Source organism: Saccostrea echinata, unplaced genomic scaffold (assembly GCF_033153115.1).
Source record: "Saccostrea echinata isolate AGI-Se365-2 ecotype Australia unplaced genomic scaffold, CSIRO_AGI_Sech_v1 ptg000045l, whole genome shotgun sequence".
Classification (NCBI taxonomy): Eukaryota; Metazoa; Mollusca; class Bivalvia; order Ostreida; family Ostreidae; genus Saccostrea; species Saccostrea echinata.
In genome coordinates, this window is record NW_026889794.1 from 5,251,789 (window position 1) to 5,267,404 (window position 15,616).

The 15,616-nt window shown below is 33.7% G+C and overlaps 1 protein-coding gene across 1 annotated transcript in view; it reads right to left on the bottom strand.

Moving 5' to 3' along the window:
- The window catches only part of LOC133201823 (zinc finger C3H1 domain-containing protein-like), a 92,421-nt gene that overhangs the window by 28,537 nt on the left and 48,268 nt on the right, over positions 1-15,616 (bottom strand). The window contains exons 36-37 of the mRNA XM_061337627.1: positions 15,159-15,362; positions 972-1,081 (exon numbers count right to left, since the gene is read on the bottom strand). Coding sequence (XP_061193611.1) covers positions 972-1,081; positions 15,159-15,362 — 314 coding nt within the window. The remainder of the gene's footprint in view (positions 1-971; positions 1,082-15,158; positions 15,363-15,616) is intronic.

Genomic DNA, 15,616 nt, shown 5'->3' on the forward strand with positions numbered 1-15,616 from the left:
AGTTTCTCTACTTACACACATTAACAAATGCTCTTACTATTTTACTTACTAACCACCTATATCTGATATGTAAGAGAACTAAACAATTGAATTCATGTCTTAAATTTTAAGAAGGAAATTCATGGTTCTTTAGAAGTAACAATGTTCATAATATCTTACTGAAGAACCTTGTTAATTCAATGCTAATATCTTTGAGATATGCAGTATTGTGTTCCAAAAGAACATTTGCATCCTCTGAAAATTGAAAAATAAATTACATAAAATCTTTTTTTTTCCCAAGCAAAAGTGTGTAATATGCATTTCATAGCACATCAATTATCTTTTTTCAGCAAGGAAAAAAAAAAGGAAGAAGCATATAGTGTACGTGTTCTAGTTTCAGACAATCACATCTACACAGGTGCTACTCCAGCTGATTTATCGAAATAAACCCACAATCGTACACATCTGATTGTAACACCTCATTTACTTTGTCACCATTTTTGCACTGTTCAGATGCAGCTCTTTACATCTGTAAATAAGCTACTTCCAGGGAAGTCTGGTGCATAAATATCACAGAAACTTGTATATATCCTGTCCATATTATGTAATCTCTTCATAGGACTGATAAATGCACAAAAAATAAGCAAATTCCCATAATAAAAGCTTGAAAAATTAAAGATAAATTAACTGAACTCTTAGCATTCCAAGGTAAAAAGGTTATCCCGGGGAGGCTGCACCAAGAAAACAGAGAGAATGAAGCACATGTTAATGAGTTATTCTACTGCAAAAAGAATTGAAAGTGTATGAGTGATGTAATAGGCAATAAAACCTTTTTCATCAACAACATCAAAATAATCTGACAAAGACATTATCAGTCAATTTCGAGCGTCTTTATCTTCTTCTTAAATGCTGTATATATTTCGTTAATTAACATGCAGTTTAAGCATCCCTTGTATAATAAGATTTAAATAACTTTTAATCGAATCACTCACATAGAATTTTCCGACTGTTGTTGTCTCGTCCTTCGCTTTTTCTGGTTTGGCTACTATCATAAATCCTAAAAACCCGTTGTCCTCTTCTTCGTAACGATTTTTTAGATGAACTGTAAAAAATAAATGCACATACTTATATTGAACAAAACCTTTCTTTTCTCATTAAAATATTTTAATCTACATTTATTAAGCAATTCTGAGATTAAAACATGTTTAAAAATGACATTTACTTTAGATTTCTCATATTTCGGGTTGAAGATGCTGGATAATTCGTTCAATGGTAGAGTTAATTTTGAATTGGATTGAACTTCAGATGATTCGTATTTGAATATTATGTACAAAGATGATAGATCTAACTTTTTTCACACATCTGAGAGTGCAAACAATATTTTGGCTAGATTATCAGTTCATCGTTTAAACAATCCTTCAGGAGTATACTCTTCTCTCTGTTTCAGGTTAAAGATGTAAAGAAACGAGCACCTGTACATTTTGCCTGGAGTAAATTTTAGATTGGTTGGCTGACGGTTGAATAAATCAATGGTTATATCTACCAAGGAAATTCCCATCCAAAGGAAACTATGTCTGCTATTTTAACCTGCATTTATCTCAAATTGTCTAAATTGACACCTTTAGGATGTTAATTTTTTTTCATCAATCGCATGAGGCACATGAATATTCAACAATCCCTCATTCTTCCCGGAGGTAGCCACAGGTAACAAAGATCAAAGTCCCTCTTTCACACGTTTAAACTCTGTGATTGACAAATTATATATCGGTAAATGCAATGGTAACAATGCTCAGTAGTACGATCAGAAGCTAATTCCTAATGTCAGTAGGCATTCGACAGGGTGAATCATCTAGCCCTTCATTGTTAATTCACTTGAAATTCGTGAACTATTGATGAAGCTTATTTGCACAACCAAGATATCTTTGCCCTTGTCACAAAATTCAAAAAAGTTATCTCGTTGATAGATCAATATAACCCCATTGATTATGAGATTATGTCTTATTTTAAACACATTGAAATTCACTCGATCATTCACTCACTGCCTATATTATGTCTGGGTTATCAAAACAAATCTTTTCTTCATCGCGAATAAATATAACATCATTTCCTGTTTATTATCTTTTAAAGAGTTCCTATCGATAATTTTTACTTTTCAATGGTTTACTACAAAATACAAATTGTTTTCAATATACAGTATGTTGCCAAACCAGAAAGTTGGGTTTTGCAACGTATACAAATAGTCACCGAAATTATCATGTTTCCGATCCAAAATATTTTTTACCTAGGACCTTGATGCAAGATTAATTTTAGATCTTTAAAGAATCACGCACTGAAGATAGTCACCGACTTTCTTTTTATTTTGAATGTTACTTATTCTATGAACTGGGGGATGGGATTAGAGTTAATGAAGCAATACATTTGTTCTGGGACACCACACAAGGAGGAGGGTAGAATTTTCTGATTGTGGTGAAGATATAATCGATTTAAGTTTCTTCAAACTTTCGTTATGTCTTTTGTAAGTTGTATCTTTTTAATGCTTGTGTTTCAAGAATCCGAAGATATACAAGGTAATTGATGAACGATTATTAATTTGTAAAAACTTTATTTTAAAGAGTATTCGCCTAAGTTTACAGCGAAAATGTATAATATTTACTGCTCGTCGAATCATATTCCTCGAAAATAGGTTAATGCCATTCACATGTATAGTTAACAAGCCAAGAAAAGAAAAATTAATCCATCAATATACACCAAAGAAATTTTAAAAATCAATGCAATACAAATACAAATTGATCGATCAAATATCGATCTGTCTCTCTTACGACTTCTTAACTATAGTTTCGTAATGCTATTCCCATGAATTTTGATTTTTTTTTTTAATTATTATTATTATAATCATTATTATTATTATTTCGTTGTCGAAGTAAACAGATCTATTTAACTGCATGATCAACTCGCAATGATTTGAAATTGCAAAAAAAAAGTAACATGAAGAGTTTTTACCAAAACAACTTTGAATTTAAGGGATATAAGTGCATATTCTATGTAAATTGAATATCCGGAACGAATTTAGAACGAAAACAAATAGGCTTAAAGCCTCTGTGATTATGCCTGCCTTTGTTGTTTTTGAAATACGATTTAGAATTATTAAGAGTCATGTCCTTAAAATACGATAGAGCTCATCAAATAGACTTTAAAATAGTCATCTCTCCCTTCCAAAATAGACCTTCCCGCATTGACATGAAACGATTTTGTTGTTTGTTTCTCTGTTTGCGTTATTGTTTTATTTTTTTTTTTTAATTTTGGTATATATTCCATGCAAGTATTTTTAATATATATTACTAAAACATTTTCCAATCAACAACAATATAAAGTTACGCTAAGATATTTGCGGGTTCGGTATATGTGTAGCTAGGGAGGGAATCGAGGGCAGAGGCCGAGTATCACGTGACAAATATATTTTTGATGTCCTCCGTGATCTGAGGGGTATCTAAACTAGATTGAATTTCGGTTAGAAAATGAGTTCAATGCACATTTTGTTTCGCGGCGGCTTTGTTGCAAAAGAACGAGCACCATACTAGACCTGTGAGTGCAACATTCGTTCATCAACATGATGCAACAAATTAAGGTAAGTTGTCCAGTGCAACTTAGATACTATCGGAATTATATTTCCTATTCCTTTGTCACACCCTATATCACGTTCAAGATTTAATCAACATTATTGAAATGTTTCGGGAACAAAACATATAAAACATGAATTAACTTAAATATACGCATCTACTTTAGTCCAAAACATCACTAGGTAAGACTCGTGAATACGTAGAAATGAATAATTGTCATATTTGTTAATATATGCATGTAAATATAATTGACAAAATATTAATGTAAGTCGTCAGGGATTGGGCATAAGGAACAGTGTATATACAAGGTGACCACAAAGCCCAATAGCTCTGTCTCTTATAATCCGATCTGGTGTTAAATTTGGCAGAATAATTTAACATCACAGCATACATATTACATTTTTCACTCTAAATACAACCCAGGGCAGAGATTATAACATGAAAAGTGCCGACAAATTTCCGAAGTGCACCTCACGTAGAACAACAAAAGGGCGCCGTAATTGGGAATGCTAAGCCTTAAACCGAACTGTAGGTGGGTCAATCTAATTGACAAAATTTCAGGTTACCATGTCATTTTAATGGTTCATTGATATTATATCAACGAAATGTTCTTTCTATTTTTGACTTCAGAAATCTGTATCGTCAAAGAGCCGACATGGTAACGCCTTCTGTTGAGCAAGTCTCTTGTCGTGATTCAAATGAGTAATTTTTGTTTTGTTTTTTGGTGACCAAATGAAGAATTCTAACACATCTTTTCGCAGAAATGCCAACTGAATAACACTTTCAGTTAAACTTATAAACGGTCTTTACCAAATTCAGATTGCAAATTACCTAAAAGAAAATATTACAGATATAATATCTTCATAGTGAAAAGGAAGCTTATCAATATTTGAATGTTTGCATCTTTTGGTTTGGATAAAGTACAGAAATTATACCTTAGTTCTTGTTCACAGACTGACAATTTGATACAGCTAGCTGTCTTTTTATATTATTATTATACTCCCTCCATCTTGCTCTCTCTTACATGTAGAAGTTGTTCTTTGAAATACAAATTAGAATTCAGATTACAGGAACTTTTATACATAGATTTACACAGATAAATAATCTGTTTTCATTTCCATGGCTCTCATTTATTAACAAAGCTGGGGGTATAATATTTGGACTTGAGCAAACAGTTTGTGACAGTGGGTACATCGCACTCTATCATACCATTTACCCGCTAGAACTGTTTGGCATGTCCTTGTGAAAGTAATAGCAGGTCATTAGAGAAACCGGTAAACTTGTGTCAGTTGGTATCATGAATTCCAATGTCGATAGTTTTATCACTGTGTATGTTTGTTTGTCTGTGTGAGTTTTTTTGTTATCAATACTGCGTCTGGTTCGGCGTAAGGTCACACTTTCAACTCAAACAGATCAAGAAAAGGTGACTTTTCAGAGCAGAACAGGTGCGAGGAATCGATTTTAATTGGCCTCGATTGAATAGATTATAAACGTTTAAGAAAAAAAGCGCCTTAATGCGTGGAAAAAGAAAGATAGTTTTGTTTGCGTTTTTAGCTACTGTATTTAAGAAAGGAAGCTTAAAGTGAATAAAATCTCTTAAAAATTTAAAGAGGTGGTGTAGTAATCGTAAAGTGTTTGTGAAGGCGTGTGATCATATGAGCGTTAAGTAGCCCAACATGCCAAATTAAAGCAGATGTACGGCAAATAAACAAAATAAAAACCAAACTGACACAGGATACTTGCTGTAACAAGCCACGATAACAGTTTCATGTGGATAACTTATCAAAAGTTTTTTTCCAACCTTTAAAAATAGAGGAAGAACAGAATTCGTGTATCGATGTATCAATGAAACATCTGGGCAAGGGTGGGGGCACTCTGATGGGACCAAAGATCGCTGCACGACAGAGTCGCGCACTGAAGAGTAAAACGACAAAATACAGGCGGTTGGACCCGTCGTCTTCCGTGTAACACGCCATACTTGTCGTGGCGTACAAAGTGAGGTGAAAAATCAGGCACGACAAGGAAAAGAGAATAAAATCGAACGTGTTTTGATGTATCGGCAGAGATTTTTAACATCAGAACTAGGACAGGGGCTTGTCAGGGCATCGGCAAACAGAAGAATGATGTTTCTATTTGGTATAAATTTAAGTCCTAGATAGGTCCGACATTGGATATACCAAGATATGAGCCAAAGTTTGTAACTCAGAAAAATCAAGTAAAACTGCTAATTCTTATTTGTGAATGAAAAATATATAACGCCATATAACCTAAAAGTTCAAGCGAATTTTTCTTATCGCGGCCTGCCAAACTTTTCGCAATATCCGCGTGATTAATTGGTGGCTCTAAAAGTAGGACCGTAAGCCCCCGATACCGCGCACCCAAACCGATTGGACTGCGAGCTTTTCAATACTGGCGCGCGCTATCTTCGCTGTCTGACGAAAGGTAATATAGTGAAGTGTTAAGTCTAGTTTCTACCAATAATTGTTTATCCCCTTGACAACATATATCGAATGATAAGAGTTTTAATTCACCAAAATTTCAAACAACGCTTTTTAGTCCTCGTTTTACGAGGTCAAATGGATTTTTGCTACATACGACAAGAACTTAGCACAAATTTGCTATAAATTCTTGACCTATACGGATGTTCGACGTGTTTTCTCGCTTATTGACAACTTGAGCACTGGGATCTGCAAAGACGTAGTAAACCTTTTATGACATGAACACTTTTGTAACTCCTTACAACAAAATTATCATAAAGTTCTTTTGCAAAATCTCCACGAAACCATTTATCGAGCTACTTAATTCTTACATACATATTTATTCCAAAGAAACCGTGTCTTGGTTTTAATGTAATAAAACTAAATTCGGTCTCAGATTACGTCGTGTTTTCCCCGAGTTGTCAAAATTCGGAGATCAAGTTTCGTTTAAACATCCTAATGTCACCCAAGGGCATATGTTAATATTTTCATTTGAAAACTTGTCATAGTAGCATGTTGAAGTATCGGATTCATGTAAAATTTGCACTTTAACAAAGCTGTTCTGATATTACTTTGATGAAACCGAATTATAGTCCAAAGCCGTATGTATGTAGCACAATGACATTGCGGGAATCGTCCCTCCAGCATTTCGCACCTGCGATGCCTGGTGATTTGGACATCCTAACGAACTCTGGTAATCAATCTTTTGAGAGGGGACAAAACAGGGGGGAACTGTTTCCTGAAATACATTAAAGTCCAAGATGGTCTTTACCACGTCAAAAACTGATTGCATGATTTCTCTGATCGAGGACGACTTCTGTTGACCTCTTCGAGTCCGCTTTGTAAAGCTATATGCCAAAACATACAGCCTTTTTCGTCTAAAGTTTCGAGTTCAGAGGAAATTTTATTACAACCAATAGTTAAAAAGTGATGAAATTATTCATATTGTAAAATAAAGACACTTGTTAGCCGCGTACACCTTGACCCAATTCTTAGTAAATTGCACAAAAACATCATTTGGACGCAAATGGAGATTAGAAAATCATAAAGATGAATAACCCGATAATTTTCTAGACAAAAAAATATGCTCATTCAAGTGATTACAGTTTTTTAATGACGTTATGAACAAGGCATTTATGACAAATTACTCGTCTCGCGTCTTACTTGCGCTGAATTTTTTTTTTCCATCGACGACCTCATTTAAAGGCGCTTTTTGCTGTACAAAAGGGAATTATTCATCAAGTTATGTAACTTTTGTAAAACCTGTAGCTATTCAACAATCCCTCTTCATTAATATTAAAACTGCGAAAACTATATCTCCACTTTATCATATTTCACGTATAACATTAAGTATAGCTGCATAAACTAGGCGAAAGCGATACGAACGTAAACCTATGAACATTTCGACGATTAAATTTGATATATTTGTCACCCGCTTTGGCTAAATTTGGTCTGTCCCTTCGTCCGTTTGTCAGTTTGATTGTTATTCTGTTTGTCTATAACACATTAGTTTCCCGATGGTATCTCTAAAAGCTGTTTAGCTTTTGCCGTGAAATTTATATCATAACTATCTTTGACTTAAAGAAGACCTCTACTGAATTTGGGGTTTAAAAAAAAAATTCAAACACACATAAAGTGGTTTACAGAATGATGATAACTTTAGTTTTCTTTGAGCTTTTGCAATGGTGGCTCTCTAGAAAGTGGGGTCACAATTGTAAAAGTCAAGTTCCCAAATTCATATATAGTATGACATGGTGCATTTTAGCTGAATGGTGTCCCAAAATATTCTTTAGATTTTGCAATTAAATTGTTATCATAACTCCTATGACATATACAAGAGCCCTATTCAATTATTTCGGATTATATGGCCAATGTAATTTATATTTTGCAAAAATAGTTTTCAGATGATAATTTTAGTTCTATTGAGCTTAAGCGATGATTCTATGTTAAAAAAGATTTTGATTTTTGAGACTAAAATATGAAAAGTCAAGGTCACAAATTCATATATGTTATGAAATGGTTTCCAGATTCCCTTCAATAGATTGTGTATAACCTTTTGATTTTGAGGTGAAAGTGTCAAAGGTCAATGTAACAAACTAATTTATATTGTTACAAATTAATTGTTTCCGCTTAATTACTTAATAAATTTCTATCCTTAAGGGTTCATAAATTTCCTGAATTAGCTTGTTCCACTCAAGTGATTTGTAAAAAATTAAAAACATTTTACTTTTTAAAACTTGTAACCATCAAGTCAAGGGAAAGTGGTACTTCAGCAAAATCTTCCAAATTCTTGAAATGACTGAATAATACATGTAGATAAATGCAAATGTAATATATTTTCATTGTGTAGTGACAAATACGTTCATCTACTTTGTTTTAAAGCTGTGATCAAACGCAATATGTTAGTGTCTTATAGATCAAACGCTATGATGTTTTAAAATATTGTTTGAAGACGACAGTTTAGTGTCTTTGTGCAATTGAAAGGGAAGAAATGCAGAAAATGCAACCGAGAGAAAATGGAATGCTGCAGCCGTCTTCATACTTAATTATGTGGTCAGGGGTTGAAACCCCGTCCCCCGCTATGCTGAAAATTTTTCCCTCCCGCTAAGAATAAATGACTCAACAAACAAAACGAAGAATAAATTTATAAGGCATTCCACTTCGCGCAATTTGTCTCTGCAGACAGCCGCCATCAAATTCCGAATGTATCCCGGCATCCCACCAACCTCAGCCGCGTGAGCTCGGGTTGTCGTCTGCTACCTGAGACAATTGTCAAATACTTGAAATTTCGAGGGTTTTGCGACTGGCCAAAAACTTTCAATAGAATTATCACTTATCCTGTTTAAAATAAATAAAGGAGGTATTTGTCACTGTCCAGTTAGACTGGTCAGCAAATTTGATCATTCGTTTCACACGCCATCAATGACTGGGCTCAATTATTCGGATGTTTTGACAGATAAACATGTCAATTTTTATTGAAATCCAGTGAATATATTTCCGATAAAGATGAGAAGAGGTGAGAAAATAAAATTTTGTCATAGGTTTGTATCTGGTTCACATTTTCAAACTGGAAGGTAGTTGCATAGAGACTTGAAAGCAAGTCATGAAATGCGAAGTGATTTGCATCGGTTTTAGGGGATACTTGTCTCTGTGCTTCTGCTTTTTAAAGTTCTTGGGTTCCTTAAAAGTTCGAGGGATTGGTTTGAGTCCCTGTGATGACTGCAGAAGAAATGCAGAGAAAATAGTTTGCCTCTTCTTTTCTCACAAAAGAATTATTGATGAGGTTATTTTACACAAACTTCAAACATTTAACCTTACATAAATATAACGCAATTAGACTGCTTACAGGCACTTGGATGTGGCAACAATCTATGATAGATTCAGAAGAAAACGAGGTTGATTTTTCGGCATCGACACGTTTTCGACGCGGCTAATTTACATCTAGAAAACATATTTCATGCAAAAAGTTATGCGCTAGTATCCGCTTCGATGCATTTATATGTGTTTCTAGAATCAAACACATTCACGTCTTTAAAATGTTGTATAAGGTTGTGACACACCGACAATATTCACTTTAATCTGTATGTTGTGAAGGCACGTAAGTATATGCGCGCAGACAGGAATTTCAAAGAATGTACCCTAAATAAATTCTAAATAAAGTTTGATATCATTGTTAAATTATTACTTCGACATTTAAGATAGTTTTGATCTTTGTTCCTTTTACTTTTCTTGAATTTGTTAAACTATTTTTCATCCTACTTTTCAGCCATTTCACCGCATTTTCCTTTTGTGTAAAAAAGTACGAAAAGATTTTATTCAAAATATATCTTTTTCATCATCGCGTAGTATTAAGGGCACTGTTTACAGAACACAATGACATTAACTCGTCAAAAGATATCGAGATTTTCATATCATTCGTAAGGAAAACCACATGCGCGCCTAAAGTTTACAGTAGAGATTTTATAAGGTTGGGGTTATCTTTTCTGAAAAGACAAAGTGATAGCTAGACTCAAAACACAAAAAACCCAAGTGTTATTTCAACAGAGAGAGCAAATAAAAAGATTACTGACTTACAAGCGCGTAAAGGCCCCGCCTTAACGTGAGTTCTACGGTGTTTAGGGTCCCCTTATCGGGTTGATTAAATATGCCATGTATTGTGTAAATAGCAAAATTTATGTATTGGAATATCCCTATTTTATAAAGAAATTAAACTTCGACATTGGCGCATAGAATTTAGGGAGAGTCTGCATTCCAAGTCATATAAACATTTATTTTATTAAAAATCAAAATTGAATATTTCATTTTTGCGGGAGGACATGAATGTACTTGTAGCCTGTCTCCGCAATATTAGCTCATTAAACAACTTATTTAGGGTTATCCCTTCTTAAAGGGATGACTTAAAAATGAAATAAAATTCTTTTGAATCTGTGATGACTTTACTCCTGAAACTAGAATGCCGTCCATGGGAAAGTCGGGTTGTCGCCATATCGCAAATCGACCAGAAGAAGAAAATGTTAGATTCAAAGGTGGGTAAAGAAGCTGAAAATTATACAATCAATTCAATCTTTTTACTTACCTACATTTAAATATACAATGTACCGATATTTTGATCAATATTTATTTAAAGCCTCACGGCATGTATGTACTTTAGCATCACAATTCATTAAGAGTTAAGTATAGAGTGTATTAATATACACAAGGAGCAAACCAAAGGCGGATGGCGAAGACGACATGGGATATGATGTATAGCGACGACTATTGAAACATATTTGGCGTATGCTTTGGCCACGATATCAGGGTTTGTTTAAGGAGGCTCTATACATTGCACACTAAAGAGTTCTACTACCGTTGGTTTTTTTTTTTTTTTTTTTTTTTTTTTTTTTTTTACACATTTAGAATGATCTGCCCTTATATCTAAAATCAAATGAAGTGAAATCTGCAATATATTACTCAATTTATAATAAATTCAAGTATTTTTAACATTTTATTCGATCTACGGAATGCTTGATTTTGATGTAATTTCTCCTCTTTTCTGTTCATCAATACTTTGTTGTCTTGAAACGTATTTCCTGAGGCTAAAAGCTGGTACACTATGTTTGAAAATGAAGATTAACTTAAATTTTGACGTCTTTATACGATATAATTTTCTCAATATCCAAAAAAAATTTATTCTTTTGAGAATAGAGGGTCGAGAATCCTAGATATGAAACAATAACATGTTTTTCCTATTATTACAAAAATAATATTAGTACTATGTATCTGTAAACTTTGAAGTTTGTACCCGCGCCTTTTGTGTATCGTTTTGAAAACGGCAACATTCCATTGATTAAACTCTCCAAATCAAGGTCTCTCAAAACAGTTTCTGTTTAAAGTACATTTACAAAAGAATTCTGATTTCATCGTAAGTAGGAAATGGCCAATACAAAAACCTAATCCAATTATCAAATTGTATGTGATTTTAGCGAATGGGTCTTAAAAAGTATTTCACAATTAGCAATATTTATTCAATTTGAATTTGAAAAAAAAATGCAAATCTATCGGTATTCTTTAAAATCGATTCTTCTTCTATTTTTAATAGTAATGTATGTTTCTCGAGGTCACCTGATTTTACCGCCTTGTAAATAATTTTCCTTTTAATGAATTTTCCGGCCAGTGACGCTTGATGGTCATCAATTTCAGCGAATTGGCCAAAACATTTTTTGTCATTTGTCAGGGTGTTGTCTAAAAAACAGATTCAACCAAGAGCGCATATCTGCAGGCAGAATGTCAAAATCCGGACGCGTTTTCTCTTGATGTACGAGAACAGCATTCAAAAGCCACCGTACCTGGGCAATTTTCTTAGGTGATTAGGCATCTATAGACAGACAAAGGAAAAGGTGTCTGGACTAAGCCCTTTATACGGATTTACAAGAATTAGGGACGAAAAACATGTTTTCCAGGACAATTAACAGTGGTCATTTCGCCCTCGCCCGTGTTGATATATGTAACCTGCGTACTTCATAAATATTTGTTCTTTAAAGTTACTGTCAAACACTTGTAGTCTGGAGAATGCTGTTGAAGACAGACGGTACATAAAGAATTAAAAGTGTGTATTGCTGAGCGTTAATTAAGGGACTTAATCTGGAATTCCATACATCAAAAGCACCTCTTCTTGTATCAAGAGATCAATCTACATACTTATACTTAAGCTCTTCCCGAATTAAAATAAAAAAGAAAGAAAAAGAAATCAAAATTGGCGATCATATCAATTTTTCTTTAGACACCATTATCGTAATAAAACCAGTGCAAGTCCATCATGTGATTAAAGGTGTTGCATTATTATAAGGAGATTATATGCTTTTATTCGATTGATATACCCAGCTCTCCTCCTATGTTTTAGAGAACATGTATTTAAATATTCTCCCCTAAAGAGAAATGACGATCAAATGGTCAATACAACATATAAACATGTTCCAATTACTAAGGTTGTCATATAAAGAAAAAAGGACAATAAGATTTTTGTATGATATTTGAGAAATGATCATTGGAACACAAAACCAGTGGTGTCCGACAGTGTAATGTCCAGAATTAGACATTATTATTGGACATAATTACAGCAAGCAAGATAACCGGAAGCTGATGATGTGTCGGGTACCAGTTTTACCCGATGCCAGGCCATCTAAAGACTTGAATATTTTTTTTTCTCACAAAGCATTTTAAAGAAATCAAAAATAAATGGAATCATTTGTATTTAAAAGCTGTAATATGAATTTAAGATATGTTATATTCAATAAACAGTTCTTCTGTATATCTGCTAAAAAAGTATATACATGTACGTTACAAAGGCTCCTTGTTAATCGGCTTTAGAAAGCAAAAAATAGGGCATAAAATGAGCATTGGAGATAAATTGACAACAGATTGTGCAAGAATAACATTCACACATTATGCATACAACCGACAATGAATGAAAGAGCTTGGTGATTGTGTAAGAAACTTGGTTGTTAATTTCACCCTGAGTTGAGTAGGTTCCCTCACAATACCTGAATGGATCTCGCTTTACCCCCTGCATATCATTTTCAAAATGAGCATTGTTGTTATTAACTTATGTATAGTGAGACCCACCCCTGAGCAGGTTTGCCGACTACTTGTATTACGTATTTAATGATGATATTCTGCCAAAATATTCAATAAAAAAGGAATGAGGTCTTCCCATTTTTCCATGTCTTGCGAGGCATTTCTATTCAGGAAGGGTCGACTAGGGTTACACAAAATCAAATTTCAAACGAAAGTATGACAGTTAAAGTTCAAATTAGGCTTTTTCTCATCCTTAGATATATGTACACAATATGAAAGACCTGTCGAAATTTGAACGAACTTGCCAAGATGGCGACAAGATAAGGATGTTGCCTTTGCATAATTTACGAAATTGAATGTCGTAACGGACCAGAATTTTTTCTTAAATCATAAGTATTTATAGAGTTACATAGATTTTCTTTTGCCTATACTATAGGCCCCGAGCAACTGTTTCAATGCGTTCCGGAAATAGTATCGTTTCATCAAGAAATCGCACTTGCTGGTTCCGGAGTAGCCACATTTTCTTTGAACATGAAAATAATCTTAAAGACACAGCAGATCCTTTACTTTTGTTTGTTTTTCCGTTGATGATAAATTGCTGATATGGAGTATAAAATTTTAAGAACGTTAGACGTAAAGTCGTAGCACGCGTTCCTAAACAATGTAATAACTTGAGGATTTAATGATAGAGTGTTCGATTGGCAACTCTTCATTACCCCTTCACCAATCCATCAAGACACTTCACATCAAAGAAACTAACTAAACAGCCCTATTGTATTGAAAACAAGGATAACTTTCTTCCATTTTGTCAGAATTTGCTAGTTATCTATAATAACTTCATATGTAACAACTGACTCAGATTTCAAATCCCAAGGCAAATGATAACTGGTAATTGCAAAATAAACATACATTGTTGTCCGAGCCTGACCGATCAGGGCCGAGTGACCTTGTTCTTGCTAATATAAAATCAGTCATAGTTCCCCCTCCCCAAGATATTTGTTGCCTTCTCTATGAATTGACTTTTGTTTTTTGTTTTATCTTTTTCTGCAGTTTACTGTCTTTTTTCATGGATTTTGAGACTTTTATTGAGAACACTTCAAGTTAAGTTTAATGTTACAGACGGCGTAACAGACAACAACTAAAAAATCTTTCTTCAAGGAGAAACGACATCAAATTTATCTTCTTTTTTATAAACTTTGAAATAAAAAACCAAAAGAATTGTTGAAGCTTTCTAACATAAAAACAAATGTAGGACAAATCAATTAAATTACACGATGTTAACTTTATAGATATATTGCCGAAAGGTAAAACAAAGTGCAAAGAAGACAATAATGAATTCATGTGGGCATGGATAAATATGCATTGGAATAAAACTGTTCAAATCATTTTTAAACTCCGAGCTATGTAATATATTAAGTTTATTTTACCTGTGGAATACACCTGAGACAATGTTAAAAGTATATACAATATATAAACAAAACCCTTCAAAGCCTTCACGATGCGCTGTGATTTCCATAACTTGTTCCCTATGAGGCAGAGATGAATTTTAATGAACATTAAGTTTGCCACTGTATACAACTGAAAACCTGTAACTTCTTATTCATAAGTAGAGCAGATTGCGTTTAAATAGGTAATATTAACGTGTTCTGCGTGAACCTTCTATACGTATCACTCTCTAATAAATGGTAAACTGAACAAAATTAAAAAATAACATTCCGACGTTTTATATCACTTTGTCACTATCTCTACCTCTCTTGGTGATATTTTACTAACTCCCACCATTAGTTTCTTCCAAATCCCCTAGGAGATCGGGGCAGGTGACTAATGTAAGTGTCTTCAACAAATATACGGTATGATTGTTATAATATGTGCCCCCCCCCAAAAAAAACCCCCCAGATATTCTTACGAGTGAATGGTGTTACATTGGATATGGCAAATCCATGCATACTTTCTCTTTTACAAAATTTAACTTAATATACATTTTGTTATTTTTATTTTAAGAATTCGAACAAGTTTCCTATCGGCTGATTACCTGTGTAGTTTTGTCCAGGTTTGAATTTAGCATCTTTTTGGGATTCCAGTTCCAAAAAAGAAATTTGAAATCCATTATCCCCCTTGGACTTTTCAGCTGTCGTATGTATTGGATTGCGTTCACAAATAGTAAGATCCGCCTCACATACTATCAGACACACGGACAACGTAATCACAATAACGCTAATCCGCCACATTATTAAGAGTAATTTGAAACGAAATCATCTATAAATAAAAGAGTAACGTGTGTCAACTCACGCTGCAGAAAATCCATTTGACCATGATATGATCTTTTTTTTTTTTTAAATATATCTCATATATATTTCTCTTCCACTGTAGCAGAAATCAAAATATCCACCAGTGTAATCACATTTTTATGGGGATATCAAAATTAGTACAAAAAGCACATGTATACACCCCTCGTCAAATAGCAAACATATACACCTTGTGTGGAAAATC